Consider the following 20,727-nt stretch of genomic DNA (forward strand, 5'->3'; position numbering starts at 1 on the left):
ATTAAGAAAAAATGTTGCTGGTAATATTTTACACACCAGTTGCTTGGATTTTTAATTTGATGCTTTATTTTTAATAAATCATCAGTTAATAAATTGGTTCTGTAAATGCAATATTCAGATTGGTCACATTAAGTCCAGTTTTTTTTTTAACGAGGAATAGTGAGGTTTTTTAAATGAGGAATAAGTGAGGGTTTAGTGGAAAGAACCAGGCTCGCTTTAAACTAAATTATTAAAATGATTTTTAGTGAAAAAGAATGCTTTATTTTGAGCAAATTGTGGTTGAAAAAAAAAAAAAAAAAAAAAAAAAAGCCCACAAGAAAAATATCAATATGAAAAGATTTAAATTATAACAAACGTTATACATCTAATATACAAAAAAGTAACAGTTTATAAAGAACGAAAAAGCTGGCAGTGGGGTGGGGAGTGCGTTTAGAGTATACGAGGCAACCACTACATCATAGGTGAAGTCTGGCCCGCATGGAATACTATTATTTATTTTTTATTTTTTTTAATTTTATTATAAATCTGTTTTTCTACTTCCATAAAACTTTAAATGAGCTGTACTGTACACTGGGGGAAAAGTCTCAAGTAATACAGTGGGGTTGTTAAAAATATGTTTTGTTTTTTCATCTTTATCATACAACAAAATACAAAGAATTACTCACAATGAATCAGATTTAAGAAGTTAATTTTAAAAAAAACAAAAAAACAACTGGGATGAATTTAAAGTTTGTTTGGACTTTGTTTCCTTTTTATTTTAAGGAGAACACATCAATGTGTTTAGAAACCACACTGTCAACGTGGAAAGACTTTCTTTTTTTTCCCTGCAAAGGTACAGAGTGTGTGTGTGTGTGTGTGTGTGTGTGTAAATATATGCAGGTTTTCCTTGTTTTTTTTGTTTTGCTATTTTTTTTATTTTTGTATTTTTGATTCTTTTAAAATTTTTGAATATTTGCAACTTGGCTTCTTTTTGTTATTAATTATTGAGCCAATTCTTAGTGGACATCTGCTGCATCCTGTTCACGTATGTTTGGGGCCTGTTTTGGTTGGATACAGGATCGGGCAACAGAGTCGAATAATCTGAAATTTGAAAAAGACATTAAAAAGGTGTAAGACATTAGAAATTGGTCATTTCACAAAAATCAAAAAGAAATCAAATGAAAAACAAAACTAATGTTAGAAGTGGATGTATTTTTAAGAATTTTAAATTCTGGCAATTTTAATTATTCAAATATTTACATTGGTAAATTTAAAGTACATTGGTAAATTTAAAGAAAATGATGTAAGTCTTTAAGGGGTTGAACAAACATATGTATCAGAAATAGGATGTGTGTGTAGGTAGGGCGAGATTGTCGAAAGGTTCCGATCATTCTTTTCAAAATTATGTAATGTAGAAACGTGTGTTCAATGTTAATCACAAAAAAATCCAAACTTTGAAAATTGAATGCCTACTAGACATTGTCGTTGAGTGTCTAAGGTGTTTCTGTACAAAAGGTTTGTCTGGATAACCTGGCATGAGGATACTTTACCCCACAAGTAAAACCTGACTAAATATTCAAAAGCAAAAAGATCACAAGAAAGATATTCTATAACATATTTAAATGGTCAATTGGGGAGAGGGAAATAATGTTCTCAACTTCTTTATTAACTCTGTGTTTGAAATATGTCTCATATAAAAACCAAGTATTAGCCCAGGAATGGGAGCCTCTTGAATTCTGAGAAGTTCAACTGAAGTAAAACACACACAAAATGACTTGCAAAATTGTTTTTATCTAAAACTTTGATGGATCAAGTAAAGATTAAATACCCTGTAGCAGAAGATGAAGATTGGCGAACATTTCAAGTGACACTTGTTGTTCAACCTTGACATTGCCAGTGGTTGTTTGTAAACACATCAAATAGCAGACATGGTCGAATGTTCGCAAGCAAAATTTTTTAAAAATATATTTACAAAACTAAAATTTTAAAAAACTTTTTTCTATTTACACAAAACATTTTAATGTAAGTAACAAAACTTTTAAATGTAAGTAACAAAAGGAACGTATTTAAACAAATATTTAAATAAATGGATGTCTTTCTGAGTGCTTTTTTTTTTAAATATATTTACAGAACTTTTTAATAAAACTAATAATAATTATAATTATGATAAAAATAAATAAATAAATAAAAAGAATGAGCTATGCTGATCTCTTCTCTAATAGAGAGAAGAGATCAGCATCCGAAATTCTATTAATAATACATTTTTAAAAACTTAAATAAAATCATTTAAAACAAACTTTTTAATAGCAGAAACAAATATAAAATAACTGACTTGTTCGGATTTTCGCAAATGTTTTGCAAGTTTTTGCGACCAACACTGATTTTTATGTCCAGTTTGTGTGTGTGTGTGTGTTCCTGCGTGCATTTTTAATACAATTCAATATTTATTGAAAGTGCAATGTATATCAGTGGTCAAGTGGCATTAGACTGAGGCAATTTTTATGCAAATAAAATCACAAGTATAAGCAACAAGTATAAACATTCGAGATTTAAAAATATTTTATTCACGTCTTTTTATAATTTATTTTTTATAAAAGATAAAATGTAGTATCACAAGATACAAATCTTTATAACTTATTTTTATTAAAACTTGCTATTTGCTTACTTCTCCACAAGGGCAAATTAAATACAAGTTTTAGCGTCCGAAATTCTCAGTTGATGTTTTGTGATTAATAAAGCTCATTCTTTTTATTTATTTATTATAATTATTAGTTTTCTTAACAAAGTTCTGTGAATATATTCAAAAAAAAAAAAAAAGCACTCAGAAAGACACCCATTTTAACTATATTTTGTTTAAATACATGTAACATTAAAAAGTTTTGTGTAAATAGAAAAAAGTTTGTTTTTAATCCTTAAAATTTTTGTAAATACTTAATATTAAAAAAAAAAAAAATGTTTTGTAAATATATATTTTTTCTTTTAAATCTTAAAAAGTTTTGTAAATATATTTTTAAAAATCTTGCTTACAAACATTCGACCATGTCTGCTATTTGACGTGTTTAGGAACAGTCAATGGCAATGTCAAGGTCGAACAACCGGTGTCACTTGAAATGTTCACCAATCATCGTCTTCTGCTACAGGGTATCTGATTTTTACTTGGTCCACTTTGATTTGCAGAAGTTTAATAGAATTTTGGGAAGAGCAACCAATCTTATGCACCTTTGCTTATAGAATGGCTTATATTATTCAAAATATGTTTGAAAGAATGTTATTTAAGAAAAAAGACTATCTAAATCAGAAAGGTTTTAAATGAAAAGAGAAAAATAAATTCCTTCAAAATGTTGCCATAAATTATCCTGACAACATTTTTTAAATCTAAAAATTGACATAATTATAATCTAGAAATTCTTTTTGAATATTTTCTGCATTTTCTCACTAAAATTAATCAGAATTTTATGATTTCCAGTGGCCAACATTTTTAAACTGTGCAATTTTATGATTTCCAGTGGCCAACATTTTTAAACTGTGCAAATTTATGATTTCCAGTGGCCAACATTTTTAAACCGTGCAAATTTATGATTTCCAGTGGCCAACATTTTTAAACTGTGCAGTGAAAATCCAGGTTCTAATTAAAAAAAAGGTTTCGATTAAAAAGAAATCAAAAGTAAAAATAAATATTATAAATAAAATGAAAATAGAATAGAAAAATAAGAAAAAATTCAAATAAAATTTTTAAATATACGTGAGATTAAAAAAATTTTTTCCTCAAAAGAAACTGGGATAAAAACAAGGTTGAGGAAGAGGTTATAAATTTTTTTTTTTTAAGATAATTGATGGCCCAGCTGAGCATGCAGGAGATGATGATATGAACAGGTGAACAGGAAATTAAAAATCCCTGTTTGTGTTTACATTTTTTATTTTTTATTAAAGATTTTAAAACTAAAGAGATTAGGAGTCTGAAAGAAAACCCCACCTGCATTAGAGCTGCATTTGGCCATGTACGTCCTTTAAATTTAAAGCTAATCTAGAAGAAAAAAAAAAATCAAAAGTGACTGAAATAAGTTTTTTTTATTTTTTTAAATTATTTTGCAAAATTAAAAATAGTAACTGGGACCTTATAATGAAAAAAAAAAATGTACGTCAATAAAAAGTGGTTGCATAAAGAATGAGGGGGTGGGTAAAAATATGAGGTGTCTTCAATAAGTTTCCAAACTTTTTTGTACAGGCATTTAAAATTATGGTAAAACTCATGAAAATTCAGTATGTTATTGCTATACATCTTATGAGATGACTGACCAATTTTTAGGATTTCAGGTTCAAATGAACAGCTATAACAGGAATTGAAATACACCCTACTAAAGCCTGATTGTCAAAGCTAGTGAATTTCAAAAATTGCAATCGGGACGTGAGAACACTTTAGAAGAACAATATGCAATAAAATTCTGTTTTAAACTTGAAAAAATGCCACAAAAACATATGGAATGCTTCAGACTGCTTTTGGACCATCTTGCACGAACTGAGCATTAGTTTTTGAATGGCAAAGGAAATTCAAGGAAGGCAGGGTGTTTGTGAGGGATGATGAGAGGTGTGGGAGAAGTAAGAAAGTCAGAACACCAGAGTTGATTGGCCAAAAAAAGAATTTCATCGTGTCTATAGAGACAATAAGTACACAATTATTCGCGAGGAACTGAAGATGCAGAAGATTTGTGCAAAGTTTGTCCCAAGAGTACTTAGAGAATATCAGAACAAAAAGACATCACAACAGCAGGGAAACAGTCGATCAATTCAGATCCTGCAGTTCTTGATGCCCTGGTGACCTGTCATAGTGGAGATATGCTGTCAGACAGAGCAAATCCACTCAGAAACTTATGACAATCTATTTTTTGACAGCACGTGCATGATCTAAATACACTGGGTTCCCACCGGACGACAGTACACAAGGAATACTATGTTGAGGTTTTAAGGGAGTTCAGGAATAGATTCCGTCGGAAGAGGCCAATATTCTTCAAATCGGGTCAGTGGCATTTCCACCAGGACAATGCACCAATCCACAATTCCATCTTTGTCACAGACTTTTTGATCAAGATGGGCATCAAGACAGTTCCTCACCCTCCCTTTATAGTCCAGATCTTGCTCCCTGTGACTTTTGGTTATTCTCTTAGGTTTTTGTCATGAGACAAGGAGATAAAAGAGGTGTGGTGAGCGTCATCGACACTATCACACAAGAGAACTTTCATGGGGCTTTTCAGAAGTTGTTGGAATGGTATAACAAGTGCATTGCAGCGGGAGGAGATTACTTTGAAGGGGACTAAAGTTTCATGTGTGTACTATCAATAGAAGTGCCCATATGAAAAAAGACTGGAAACTTATTTAAGGCACGTCGTATATATGCTAGCAAAAGTATATAACTAGAGTGAACATATTTTTGCTAGCTTAGGAGGATGGTATCAAAACGATCAGACATACTACACTGCTTCTCCTTAAAAAGGAGGTAATACTTGGGAAGATGGTTTCATGATAGCAAAACAAATACTACACTACCAACATGAAATGGAAAGATAGTACATCAGTGTGAAATAGTAGAGTAAAACTGAATTGAGCATTAAAAGATAGTACAATAGTGCATTAACAGAAGTAATAGTATGGTTTCGGATTCAGACAGATATCAGATACTAATAGAAGATAAGGTTGTGCAAAAAGTGATTGTTCTGGTTCCTGTGCAAAATTCATTTATATTAAAAGACAAACATTTTTTTTTAATCTATGCTGAACACACACATAACTGAATGAAATGCTATATTCCAAAAATCACATAATCAAGTGTTTTTATTTTTAACTAAGAAAACAAAATTTTATGAGTAAGCAAAAAGGGATCTCTCATGTAGTCATCTTGAAGAAACAAGGGCAGATAACTTCACAATTCAAACTTGTATTAATAGTTTTTCACGATTTTAGGATTCCGTCTCTTCTAGTTACATTGGCCCTAGCGACTGTGTAAAAAAATAACAAAACAAAAAAAAACAAAAAAATCAAAAGTAGGGAAGATTGCTTCTGAAACTGTATGAGACATTAACTACGCATATGACTAACAATTAGTTCCCACTTTGAACAATACAAGCATTCGCTTCAGTATTAAATAACGTCAACTGATCAAACCTTTGGGATCAGTGGTTTTATTTTCATAAGAAAAGTTTAAGATTAAAATAGCATCACTTCTTGGACAACTATAAAAATAAGTAAAATAGTTTTTTGAGGAGAAAAAGGAAATAGTAATTTTATTTTGATTATAGTAACATGTTTTATGGCATATCCATCCCTTTCAGGTTATTTAATGCCAAATCCTGTCATTTTGGTTAACGTTTGTTATAGTTATTTTTAATTTCTATGGAATTTGTTTTAAATATTTTCAAATATTAACAGGTTTCAGAATATTTGAGAACATTTTTATTATTTCAGCTATGATTCGTTATATTCACAATGTTTCAACTGGTGTAACCTCTAAACATCTTCAGGTGCATCTTTTTAACCTTTACATTAAACACAGGAACTTTCAAACTGAACCCTTTGATAGAGTTTTTTTTTTTTTTTTTTACATGGAGTTCACCACTTATCAAGGCCCACTGACCACTTGGGGATAAGGGTTATTGTGTACAGTAATCAATGGGATAGTGTAATAATAGTATTGGAGAATTGGTAAAGTATCATTACTTAAGGGGGCGGTTCATCAGGAATTTGTTTGTGTTGGACTTGAAGACATCCAGGTTGAAGTCAGGAGGGAAACAGGCAAGCGGAACAGAGTTCCACAGACGTGCAGTTCTAAGAAAGAAGCTTTGTTCATGGAATCTACGTTTTGATTTAGGCACAGATGAAGAGTGGGGAAAATTATTGACGGTGGTTTCAGCTAGTCGGGTGTTTTTTGAAAAAGATTGGCGAGGGAGGACCAGAGAATGGAGCGCAGACGAGCACTGGCCGTGGAAATAACGATAGAACAAAGATAGGCTCGCTACGTCTCTTCTGTGGGAAAGAGGTTGCAGGGAAAGAGAAAAGGGCATCCCCCACCAAGCCACGGAGTCTATTTTGTACTCTGTCAAGGCAGGATAGGCTGTTTTTAGCAGCTCCTGCCCAGATGTGGCAGCAGTACTCCATCCTTGGACGTACTTGGCTTTTATATAGATAGAGAATTGCATCAGTAGTGAGATATCTTCTGGAGCGGTAGAAGGATCCCACCATTTTCCCAGCGACCTTGGCCACAGACTTGATGTAGATGTATGTGTTCCATTTAAGATCAAGAGTAAAGGTCAAACCCAGAAGCTTATCAAAACATGGGGCCTCCCTAGACGAGAGCCATCCATTTCAATTGATGCCAGATGGGGATCAGAGCGTTTATGATGTAGAGATAGGAGCTTGGTCTTAGATGCATTAAAAGGTAACCAGCCACCTCTTCCCCCACTGTACCACGCGCTCGAGATCAGAGGAGAGAGAATCAGAGAGAACATCATCATTTATGGCCTTTGATGTGTTGCCATAGATCGTCGTGTCATCAGCATAGATGTCAACGAAAGATTTTAGTATGTGTTTTGGGAGATCATTGATGTAGATCAGGAAGAGAGTTGAGCCCAGTATGGACCCCTGAGGGACTCCAACATTAATACTGTGGGCCTCTGATTTCTGCCCATCAACCACTACTCTTATGAGCCTATCAGAGAGAAATGATTTAATGATTGAGAAAACATTTCCAGTTATACCGTAGCTGGAAATCTTGTGTAGTAGGCCTTTATGCCAAACCTTATCAAAGGCCTTTGATATGCCAAGAGCAATTGCCCTAGAAATGAAGCGTTTGTCAAGAGATTCGCTAATCCTATGAGATATAACTGTTGGCACATCTGCTGTAGATCTAGCAGAACGGAAACCATATTGCGTGTCGCTAAGAAGGTTATTTCTGCTGAGGTGGTTGACTACTTCTCTATTTATTGTGGATTCCAGCAACTTACTCATGACACACAGGAGACTTATTGGTCTGTACTGAGAGGGAGAGGACGTATCACCTGAATTTTTAAATACAGGGCATGTGATGAGGTTTTCCAGGGTGTTGGGAAGCACTTCTCCTTAAGGTAACGCTTAAACAGTTTTGTAAGTATGGAGGCAAGTTCTGGTTGTAATTTTTTTAACAGTATAATTGGAATACCGTCAGGACCAGTTGCTTTACTGGAGTCAAGGTTCTTGATTAGCTTGGCGACCTCACGCACAGATATTTGTATGTTGCATAGCGTGTTGTTTGTTATAGGAGGGAATACGGGGAGTCGATGGCCTTCATCGCACAGGGTAGAATTTGCCGCAAAGTTCTTGGCAAATAGTTTGGCCTTGTCGGATGATGTCGAGATGACCTCTGGTCCATTTATAATGGTTGGGATAGAACGCACATTTCTGTTCAGGATCCGGTTTGCTATTTGCCAGAACTGGTGGGTGTTTTTATTGCCAGCCATTTTTATGCCATTTCCCACTACCACTTGTAGTGAGGATTACATCTTCAGAAGACTGTCACTTAGAACTGAGTAATACAATTAATCTGTTGTGTCATGACAAGCAGAATCCTATAGATTAATTCAAGTCAAAATTCAGAATCGGTTTCAGAATTTGAAAGAATGCACCTGAAATGATCCACATGAGAATAGTAGTTCGAATAATGAAGACATTGGTCTTTTTGCAAAATAAAACTCATGTTTTTAAAACATAAGAGTTTTTTGTTTTTTTATTTGATTTTTCAAACAAATCTTACATATTGCTTTAAGTTAAAAACTTGTTACACTAAAGAAAATATGTTTTCAATTGAAAAATTGTTTATATAAGGCGGAAGGAGGTCTCACTTTTTCTAGTTGCTCCCTATCCTTTTCTTACATAACTTTTCCTTCTTTTCATGCCAAAAGAAATACAGAGAGAATTTCCCAGGCATTTCTTAAAGGTTTTATTTTGGGATAGAATTAACTTGCAGAGAGAAAGACTAAGGTTCTTTGAGACATTTATTCAGTTAATTTTTTAACTGAAATGGTGACATGCAGACAGAGACAACAATGTAACATTTCACACTTAGCGATTATCAAAGTTTTCCTTCTACATTATTGGCAGTAGTTGCTTCCAACCCTTTGTTTTCTTTCAACTCAAAAAAATGTGACGTCATTTGTCATCTCAACTCATACTTCTGTTTTGTCCATGCCACTTGATGATCTGCTGCCACTTGCTCCAATTCTACATCACCTATCTTTCATTCAACAATAGGAATGATGCTGTTTTCAGATTTGGGGTATCATGACGTACTTAGTGTGACCCTTGTCAAAATCCACACCAGCTGACTTAATCGCTGTTGACATAAGGTGCCTAATATGTAACAGTCAAACACTTATTAATTTCCAATGTTACATAAGTTGCATATTTCTGATAGCTGCCTCCCATCTCTGGGTGTCAACTGTTGGTCTTTTTGTCCACTTTTGCTTTCTTTAAAATTCTCTGCATTGTTGCCACGACAACCATATTGCTTAGCTTCTATCTCAAATCTTTTGTACAACAAAACAACTTGACAATCAGTGTCTTTCACGTACCTTACTCTTTTCAATGTTTATGATGCAAGCCATTCTTATTATAACCTCATTTCCTCTAAAGTCCAGCAATGACCTCTCCACACTTCTTTGAATCATTGTAAATTTCCTTTCCTGGTATTAAGTGTCCAGGTCACCATTGTTGGTACGATGATGATATCGATTATCTTTTTCGTCATGTAAATCCTTAACTGTTTCAGAAAATGACTACTGGTTAGACTTTCTTTTTCTCCTAACAAAATTCAATTTATTTCCTTACAGTCGATGAGCTTATAAAGATTTGAGCTTTTCTTATTAGTCTTCTCTGCACATGAGTTTAGCCATTTTCATCTTCATTCATCTTTTAGTTTATCACGGTTTATTTAAAGCATCAGTTTTGTTGTTTAACCAGATACTTCTGAAAGGAGGAGGAAGTTGTAATAAATATGTTGTAGTAATGTTTTAGTTTGAACTTTGCATGTTCCAAATACAAAAAATAATTCAATGTATTCTGCCTATATTTTACATATTTGAATGTGTTTATTTTTTGCAAATCTCTGCAAAGTGTATAATGTTTGCAAATCTTTAATTGTTCCAACTTTTCTCTATTAATACCAGCTTCTAACTTCAACCTCTCAAGTATCTTCTGTTGCTGAAAATGAACACGATTGGACATAACACATCTCCATGACAAAGACCTTTAGTTTATCACTCATTCATTTTAATACTCAAGCCCTGCCTTGTGAAATGAGATCAGACTAGAGGAAAGCTTATATTATCTGGTTATGAATATGAAACACGTGTGTAATTTAGTAACAATCATTCTTTTATTCAACTGTTGTTGAATATAACTTATGTAAAAAAAAAACTTATGTAAAAAAAAAAACTTATGTAAAAAAAAAAAACTTATGTAAAAAAAAAAACTTATGTAAAAAAAAAAACTTATGTAAAAAAAAAACTTATGTAAAAAAAAAAACTTATGTAAAAAAAAAAACTTATGTAAAAAAAAAAACTTATGTAAAAAAAAAAACTTATGTAAAAAAAAAAACTTATGTAAAAAAAAAACTTATGTAAAAAAAAACTTATGTAAAAAAAAACTTATGTAAAAAAAACTTATGTAAAAAAAACTTATGTAAAAAAAAACTTATGTAAAAAAACTTATGTAAAAAAACTTATGTAAAAAAACTTATGTAAAAAAACTTATGTAAAAAAACTTATGTAAAAAAAACAAACTTGTGTAAAAAAAAACAAACTTGTGTAAAAAAAACAAACTTGTGTAAAAAAAACAAACTTGTGTAAAAAAAACAAACTTGTGTAAAAAAAACAAACTTGTGTAAAAAAAACAAATTTGTGTAAAAAAAACAAACTTGTGTAAAAAAAACAAACTTGTGTAAAAAAAACAAACTTGTGTAAAAAAAACAAACTTGTGTAAAAAAAACAAACTTGTGTAAAAAAAACAAACTTGTGTAAAAAAAACAAACTTGTGTAAAAAAAACAAACTTGTGTAAAAAAAACAAACTTGTGTAAAAAAAACAAACTTGTGTAAAAAAAACAAACTTGTGTAAAAAAAACAAACTTGTGTAAAAAAAAAAACTTGTGTAAAAAAAAAAAACTTATGGAAAAAAAAAAAACTTATGGAAAAAAAAACTGATGAAAAAAAAAAACTTATGGAAAAAAAAATCTTATGGAAAAAAAAAAATAACTTGGTTTATCATAATAGGTCATCAGCATCTTAAATTAGTTTTATTACAATTTGGTTCAATTAATAATTCACTAAAAGATAGCATAATTAAATTTTAGCTTGAAATTTTTTTAAAAGCAGAAAAGAAAAGATTGCCAGACAAGTTGAATCGAGTCCACAAGTTCACTTAGCCACTTTAAAATATTTCTTTAACTAATTATAGAAATGTTAATTAAAAATTTGTAATTTGTTTAAATAAAAAATCACCCTATATTTATTTTTGATCAGATGAAAGTAAACTTTAATAATGTACCCAAGATAACAATACCATTAGACAGATGCTAATAAAAGTGCTGCAAGCTAATTTTCAGGTCTCTGAACTATGGATCAGAGACTTGTTTTTCATCCATCTCCAGCGATTTCAATCTTCAGGATTTATTTTTTTTTTTTTTGCTCTATTGTTAAGGCATTTTATGTGTTAGTGAGACATGATATTTCAAATCTGGAGCAAATGTACAATCTAAAAAATAAACTGGAAAGAGAAATCCAACTTTTATCTGAAACGCAGTTAACTGATTGCAGTTTTGAAAGCAATCTTTTATAAGGATGAGATTTCACAATTCATGACGTGTGTAACCTCTCAATACATCTATTGGAAGAGGAGGAGCAAGACATTCTACAACTATAATCATGCAAACACTTCATTTCAAACAAAAACATGTCAGTAAAGATCTTTTTGTATAAATCTGAACTAATAGGAAATAATTGGTCCTTCTTGAAATGACAATCATTATTAAAATTTTTAAATATATCCTGAAGATTTTCTGTTAAATTGAGAATTACAAGTGAAAAATAAAGCATTTGTTCTGTTTCTTTAGAAAAACAAGTTTAAGTAGCAACCATTGTCAACGCTGTACCATATGTATATTGCAAAAAAATCAATTTTTTGATCTCATTCACGAATTCGAAATTATAAAGTTAAGCTGAATTTGACGTTTAAACTCGTCCAGACATTGTCAACTGCTACGAAAAATTTGTCTGCATCAATTTCAGAGTTAGGATCAAAATCATTGACCACAAAACAATCCACCAGGCGATTGGATGATGAAGGTTGCTGGCCAAAAGAATCTCAAAATAGTAAAAAAAAAAAAAAAAAAATTTGTAACATTGTGTTTTGCAACATCACATCAATTAAGTGATATTGAACAACGATTGATTCAGAGATCTTTTTCTTCTATCCATCGATTCCTTCCATGGTTTAGCCATGCTGTTCATCAGTAAGAAAAACAATTGAACTAAATTGGTACAAGCATTAAGATGCAAGTCTTCACTGATAGAATTGGGATTAGCTTATCTTAGCAGAGTTCAAACAGGACTGTCATGGTCAGAGATGCTGTCTGGGCAACTCACCCAGACAACACAACAGCTAGCAATTACTTAGGTAAAAAAAAAATTTTTTTAAATAATTTCACTCAAACTTGGAATCATTCTCAACACAAGTTTTAATAAATTAGAATCTTATTTAAATGCCAATTCAGGAAAAACCAATTCAAACAAATCATCTTAACATGCAGTATAAAGTGTTCCATAGCTTAAAAGAGATTTTTTTACATATTTAACAGCTTTTGAACAGCATTTTTTTTTTTTAAGGAGGATAAAAAAAATACTTACCAAAAACTGGAACAAAAGCTCGAAAATTAATATTCACTTACTTTTCAATTTCCGGGGCACATCGAACAAAATCATGGTTCCAAAATTTGAACTGCGGGTTTTTAATGAGTTCAATGAAGGTAATCAAGAGTCCCCAGGGATGCGGTCGATTAACAATCAGTCGTTCAAGAAGAACCCTAAAAAGAAAATAAAGATTGAGACAATTTTATTATAATGGACAGAGCCTCTAAAAATACATTCCTCCATAACAGCAACTATGACTTAATTTTGTAAAAAAAAAAAAAAAATCTTGTTTGTTTTCATACAAACTTTAATTTTCAACAGAATTTTATATAAAGATCTCATTTAAACGCCGATTCGGGAAGCAACAACTTTCATAAATTATTTTAACATGCAACAGTTTTACATCATAATTAAATTCGGTTTCATATGCTATCATGTTAAGAAATTGACTTTCAAAATAACCTATCTTTGCCAGGTCTGATCATTCCCAATGTTTTATTTGGCCTTCTACGATAAAGTGGACAATCTTTACAATTCTACATATACTAAACCAAACTTTCACCCATTCTTTCAACATAGCTACACCATCAAAGTCCCCTGTTCTGCCTATATTGTTCAAATGTAATTTTCCTCTAAATTTGTCTTTAAGACTCACGTTCATCTTATTCTTATATCATTTCTTCCTATGCATGTCCTCAACCTTCACTAGACAGGTTTCACTTCCCAAAATTATATTTTTCCATTTCCAAAAATATTTTTTATTTAACTTTTTCAAACTAATGAATTAGCACGTATAAGACTGTCAAAAAAGTATACTCCATCAGTAAATATGCTGCTGAAGCTCATCCCCTCTTTGGCAACTTTTGCTTTAAGTGTTAGTGGATGTCTATTGTAGACAAGCCACCACATGCCTAATCGGAGCGCCAGATTATGGAAAAAATACTATAGTTTACATGATACAATTTTCTTCTCTAACAATTTTCTTCAGACCACTTGCTTGCTCCCCCAACTATAACAAATATGCAAAAATTTTAAATGTAATGTTAACAAACATCTTACTCCACCATAAGTCTGTCCCACTATGTCCCAGTGATAATATGCTTTGTGTGGTGTGACATAAAATTCACAAGCAAGCACATTATATATATATATATATATATATATATATAAATAATGGAATAAAAAAAAAAATAAGTTCTGAGACCAAAGACATTCTATTGTTTTTTCTTTATTAATCCAAAGTTTTTTTTTTTTTAATTCATAGTAAACTCATTGGCTTTATACAGAACGTCTTTGTTATCTGATTACAATGTAACACACGATCTTAGATATATTCAACAACGAAAAAAAAAATAGTTAAACATATTTTAAATTTTTTGGTTCTTATTCACAATTTGTCCAAGATTAAAAAATAAAAATCTGTATGATGTACATACCAATGACAAAAAGAAAATATTTAAAAAATAACACTAATTGATCAACTAGTTTTATTTTTATAAAGAAAATCATTTTTAAGCGATTAATGGGAACTTGTAGGCATTACAACATAAATTTAGTAAGTATAAATTGAGTAATCTTCCTTTGTTTCTTGAGAGGTTCTTCAAAATATCCGGATACTGATAAAATATAATTTTTTTAAAATAAACCACTTCATCAATTTATATGATTTTTGGTGTATGATATTTTCTTTTCGGCATTAGTGCGTACACCATAAATTTTTTTCTTTATATTTTTCTGAACAAATTTGATTAAAATATATTAAAAAAGAGGCAACAGTGGAAATAGATAACATGATAGCTAAAGATACGAATATCAATAAGAAAATTATACTCATCCAAATAGCAATATCTTGCCGATTACCACAAATTTGTGTTTAATACGAAAATATAACTTTTTAAAAGATCTTCCATCATCATAAAACATACACAACGCATCTTACAGGACTGACTTTGCTGCAAAACAAACCTTATACAGAAATGAAGGGAGTTCAATCACTCTTGGCAGATTTTAAGATTGTGTGCAGTAAATATACAGAAAAGAGAAAAACGATTTTCATTAAATTTGTGAAACTTTAATACATAGAGCAGATATAGACTGTAAGCGAACAATGCAAGTAGTTCCAAGTTGTGTAACGCTCTTGTATACAAGCATCAACTTGGCTGTAATACTATCCATTGAACTCTTTGAAGCTAGCATCTTAATCATTGATATGCTACTTGGAAGAGTTCATTATATAAAGAAGTGGTTGTCAGTAATTTCTCTACATAAGTAGAAATATGCATGTCAGGTTCTTTATATTCATATTCTGTTACAGCAACACTTGTTACCTTGACAGAAAAGTATAAAGTTTGTCTTCCTTTTCTATTTTAAACATGTACGTTTAATCTGATGGAGTTTAAATATTGAAAGATCAACAATCCAGATTATAAGCTAAATTATTAATAAAACTATAAACTTGATCATCTGCATAGAACTGTTTTAACGAGAAAAAAATGATAAAAAAATAAGAAACCCTGAAGACGCCATTATTATATGTGCGAGTGGCTTACCTTGTGATTTGTTCTTGAATAGCTTCTGCATTGGCTTCAACAAATAAATACAACAAAGTGCAACTGAAATAATGCGTGTGGCTATTGGGATATCGGAGCTGGTTTGTAATTGCTGTGAGGAATAAATAACGACCTAAAGAGAGGAAAAAAAGAAAAACATTAGGAAAAAAGTTTAAACAACTTTGTATATTAGTCGCAGTATGTGCATAATGTATTTCAGGATGCGTTTATACGCAAAAATTATTGTTAGAAACATTGTTTTTATTGAAAAATATTTTTGAAAACAAGAATATATTGTTAATGGCTTTTCAGCAAGGTATGATTCACTTAAGTGCTAGGATCAGTTGGTCCATGTTCATACTGAACATGTGCAGTATATTTTGCTAGTGCATGTGACTAGCAGATGTGCTTGACCGGGGGGGGGGGGGGGTTGTAATAGGGACAATAAGAACCAAAAATATTTTTGGTCAGAGTCACACCACCCAAGACATATTCTCTTTATTTGAAAAATAGAGAGTCTCATTTAATGGAAAAGTTCCATTGGATTGGTTTTACAAGAAAAAATGTCTGGAGACCAGTTAGATGTTATCTTCAGTAACTGTATCTTCTGAATGGCTGAACAATAATTACCAACAAAAGGCTAGAGTCAAACATGCTGAAGAAACCCCCAGAGAAGGAGAACAAGAGTTGAAGTTGAATGAGAGTAGACAAATGTCTTTCGTAAGAGCTATGAAGCAATAGAGTCGCTGTGCCTTTCCTGGTAGATTGATCAGTTTTGGACTCTCAGCCAAGACTATAATGGGAGTTACGCGTGTTGATATGCCATTCAACTTTGATGAAGCGAATGGCACATCTCCAGAATAAACATTATATATATATGCATATAAAATTCAGTTTGTTTTTTTGTCGCACTGACATCAATATTAAAAGCTTACTGTTTCTATTTAAAAATTATTAAGATGAACTTCTTACTCAGTCATGATGATATAGGTTATAACCTATATAATAATTTGCATATTCTTTTGAAAAACAATTTTTTTTTTTTTTTAAAACAAAGGAATCACCACTTGTCAAGGCCCAGAAGCCACTCGAGGATAAGGGTTAAAATGTACAGTGGTCAATATCATAGTAATCCTTAGAAGTGTAAATTTGGTAAATTGGATTACTTAAGGGAAACGGCTCATCAAGAACTTGTTTACATTGGACTTGAAGACAGCCATACTGTAGTCAGCTGGAAAGCAGGTAAACGGAAGAGAGTTCCACAGGTGTGCAGTTCTTAGAAAGAAGTTTTTTTCATGGAATCTATGTTTAGGTTTAGGCACAGATAAAGAGTGGGGGAAATTATTGAAAGTGTTTACAGTCAAATGAGTGTTCCTCGTGAATGTTTGGTGTGGGGGGGGGGGGGCATAGATTGGATCTCAGACAAGCACTTGCCATGAAAATAACGATAAAGCAGAGACAGGCTCGCAACGTCTCTTCTGTGAGAAAGAGGTTGCAAGGAAGAAAAACAGGCATGGCCCACTAGGCTACGAAGTCTATTTTGAACTCTGTTATGGTAGGATAGGTCTTCCTAGCAGCTCCTGCCCAGATGTGACAGCAATACTCCATCCTTGGACGTACCTGGCTCTTATATATGTAGAAAATTGCATCTACTGGATCGATAGAAGGATCCCATAATTTTTCTAACGACCTTGGCAACGGATTTGATGTACATATTCCATTTTAGATCCGGAATAAAGGTCAAAAAAATCAATATTTTAGGAGCTAGATGAATAAATGTTAGAGTCATGTGATCATAGCAATTTTCCACCATCCAGGAGTATTTAAGTGATTTTCTTTTGACAAAAAATGAACTCATCATAAAGTTGTAACTTTCTATTTCTAAATAGCTACATATAATAGTGATTGTGTACCTTTTCGGTTGTTTATGGGATCAACAGATAATTTTTTTTTAAAGTTATAAAAAATCAAAGAGTAAAAATTACAGTCTCAAATACCTTCGGTAGCCTCTACATTACGTGAATATTTTCAAATGTGACAAAACAATTTAAAATTTTTGTACAATTTTGTTTTTTTCAAGATTCTAGAATTAAGCTTGCATTTTCTAACTTCACAATTTGATTTTCTGAGAATAAATGCAAATAAATTTTCTTGTTAATATTAAATTAAAAAAAAGAAAATTGATCCATCACATTTCACGCAAGTAATCCACACATTAAGCAAAACTATTTCAAGATCTACCAATTTTTCTCATGTTGATTTTGGTGATGTTTTTTTTGGATTTTCCTTTAGAAACTGATCAGTCTCTTGAATCACTCCAAATATACGTTCTTTACCAGTCTAAGGGTTGCAATTCTGATTAAATTCCTGCTATGGTTCTTAACCATAGTGTTGCTGAACATTCTTCTATCCTTTCGAAATTATTCAATCTCTTTCCAATCTTGTTGGAAGGAGTCTTCTGTTGTCCTTAAAAATGTTGGTGATGCGTCTGACCCAACTAAGTATCATCCTGTTAATCTCCTCTGTTATTAGAAAAGTTTTTGAAAGGTTGGTGAGCAGCAAGTTTGTTCATTTTCTGGAAAGTTTGGTCATCTTCAGTGAAGTATAGCTTTTGTAATTTTCATTCAACTGTCGATCTTTTAGCTATTTGTAACTAACCATATCAGTTGGTTTATAAATAAGTCAGGCAAGGATAGGGTCATTGCACTTGGTATTTCAAAGACGTTCGATAGTGTAGCATTCTGGTCGTCTACACAAATTTCAAAGCTATGGGATTGGAAATATTAGGTTGTTTTCTTTCTGACTTGAGGGTTCTTGATAAGGTGCAGAAACGTGTAACTTGATTGGCCCCCTTTTTATTCTTTTTTGCAGCCTCTTTGTTAGTCTCAGTATTTTCTATAATTATTACAGTATGTTTTCTTCAGAATTGTTTGATCGATTCCTAGTTTCCTTTGTTCCAGCTTCTTTGATTCATTTGACTCTAGTGATTTCCATCAATTTGCTCGTAATATAGCTTTTTATTTCAGAAGCTTCTTTTCAACTGCACACTTGTGGAACTTTTTCTGCTGACTGTTTTCCTCCTACCTATAGTTTTGGGCTTTTTAATAGACATCTCTTAACTCTGCAATAATCAACTTTCATACTTATTAGCCTCTTACATTAAGTGGCTTCATGCCTTGAAACAATTTCTCAAAAAATATAAGAAATTTGTAGCAATGTAATTCTGAAAACAATTATTTGTTCTGGAAAAATGTTATTACCGTAAAAATATTCCTTATTTGGAATAGTGTTCTCATCTTGAGCGTTATTTTCAAGTTTCCGTCAATGTAACTTCCAACCTTTTTTAGATGCATCTTATCGAACTCGGGAATTTACACAGAATTTCAAACAGAACTGTTTATTTAATCCACTAGTGTAGCATGCTCTCGTTCCGTCAGCCATGACTGGATAGAAAAGATTAATTCGCAATTGTATTTTGAGTGTCGTCAGCACTGAGGATTCAACCTTCAAAAATTTAACTTTTACAATCGAATTTTACCAAGTACTCTATCCACTATGTCACAGGTTTTGGGTACTTGTACAGTTTAGTCAAGACATTAGAAAATGAAAATATTGAAAAAGGTTATATTTCACGTATTCGTTATGAAACAAAGTTCTCCGAAAAAAAAATTTCACTTAATTTCATCAAGTAGTTTTTTTTTTTACAGTGAAAAAACAATTTGTTATGATACCAAGCAAAAGGTTCGATTTTTAGGAAGAAAAGCTAGTATTAAAGATGGGGAGGGAGTGTCGGCACTTTACATGGAGTTATCTCCCCATGGCATGTTGTTCAGCTTCAGCAAATTTCACAATGGCTAACTTCAACGCGCTCTCATAAAAACGTGTTTTTCCGCTGTAAAAAAAAAAAAAAAAAAAAAAACTATTCAATCAAATTAAATGAAATTTTTTTCAAAGATCTTCAGTCCAAAATGGATACGTACAATATAACCTTTTTTTCGATATTTTCATTTTTTTAATGTCTTGACTAAACTGTACAGGTGCCTTTTTTTACGCGTGTGAAAACCAAGTACAAACATTAAGTGCCTTAGCATATTATTAAAGAAATAATTAAAAATAAATTTAAAAAAAGAAGACAGAGGGAGATTGTGTGCTAAACATTGTCACATGGTTTTTATTTTTTGATTAAGTTTGAAAATAGTCTTACCTTCCGTATCAAGGTCGACAGCCAAATTCTGGAAGATATCCATATGAGATGTATGAGCAATCGTCCTCATACTTGGTTTGTAACCAGTGTTATGTATGTAATCAATCGCCTGCGTTCCGACATACAAAACTAAAGCATTTATCAGGGAAATGTTATATTTAGAGCCAGGATCATTTGACTGAGAAATAAAGAAAAAAAAATCTTAAAAAAACAGAAGAAAAATTTTTATTTTAAATAATTAAAATTACATTCCAAAGAATGAAAATGGTTTCTACCATCAGAAAGCAATTAAAGGGGGGTAAAATTACTTGAGAAAGGCAGAGTGAGCTAACAATATAGCAGAAAACATCAAACCTCTTGAACCACCAGAAACTGACATTAAATGAATAGAAAATGCAATTCATAAAAATGGTGATGTCTCATAGTTTCTTTAAGCCAAAGCATTACCCAAAGTACTCCAGCAGTACTTAAACATATCAAGATTCTGATGGATATTAATATATGCATGTTAAATATATACAGGGTGACCCCCCACTCCTCGCAAAAAGGAGAATGCCTGTAAAAGATTTAATAATTTAGCAATTTCATTAATATATCAGATTTATGAAGAATAATTCATACTTGTGCATTATGATTGAGAATATAAAAAAACATTATGCATTTTATCATGATGTAGAAATTGGTAAAAATTCCAAAAAATTATAAAGTACAGCTGTTAAAACTATTTTTCTTTTTACAAGAAAACAGTTACTTTCAATCAAACATTTTCTAATTTGAAATAGCAAAAGTTAACAGAATAGACTAAAATGCTAAAACTGCATTATTTGATACTTTTTTTTGTAATTATTTTTCTGCTTTATCATTATTAGTAATATTTTCAATCTTAATTTCAACATGACACAATTCTATTTTTTTTTTCACATAAGAATCGCCATTTATCAAGGCCTGGAGGCCACTCGAGAATGAGGGTTAATGAGTGTAGTCAATGGGATAATACTGTAGTAATTGTTAGTGGAAATTCAGTAAATTGGAGGTATGTGCAGTTTTAAGAAAGAAGTTTTGTTCATGGAA

The 20,727-nt window shown here is 31.6% G+C and overlaps 1 protein-coding gene across 4 annotated transcripts in view; it reads right to left on the reverse strand.

The window, feature by feature from the left end:
• Positions 1-682: 682 nt before the first annotated feature.
• The window catches only part of LOC145258285 (CCR4-NOT transcription complex subunit 1-like), a 267,943-nt gene continuing 247,898 nt past the window's right edge, over positions 683-20,727 (reverse strand). For 3 of the 4 annotated variants that reach the window (XM_080116291.1, XM_080116293.1, XM_080116294.1), the window contains 4 exons: positions 19,657-19,834; positions 15,453-15,585; positions 12,942-13,076; positions 683-1,080 (listed from right to left, as the gene is read on the reverse strand). In XM_080116291.1, the coding sequence (XP_079972417.1) occupies positions 996-1,080; positions 12,942-13,076; positions 15,453-15,585; positions 19,657-19,834 (531 nt within the window). In that variant the 3' untranslated portion in view covers positions 683-995. Of the gene's footprint in view, positions 1,081-3,942; positions 4,004-12,941; positions 13,077-15,452; positions 15,586-19,656; positions 19,835-20,727 lie in introns of those variants that run through there. The other variant, XM_080116292.1, reaches the window with a different exon arrangement.

Source organism: Euprymna scolopes, chromosome 33 (genome assembly GCF_053919585.1).
Source record: "Euprymna scolopes isolate OS-2025 chromosome 33, ASM5391958v1, whole genome shotgun sequence".
Taxonomy (NCBI): domain Eukaryota; kingdom Metazoa; phylum Mollusca; class Cephalopoda; order Sepiida; family Sepiolidae; genus Euprymna; species Euprymna scolopes.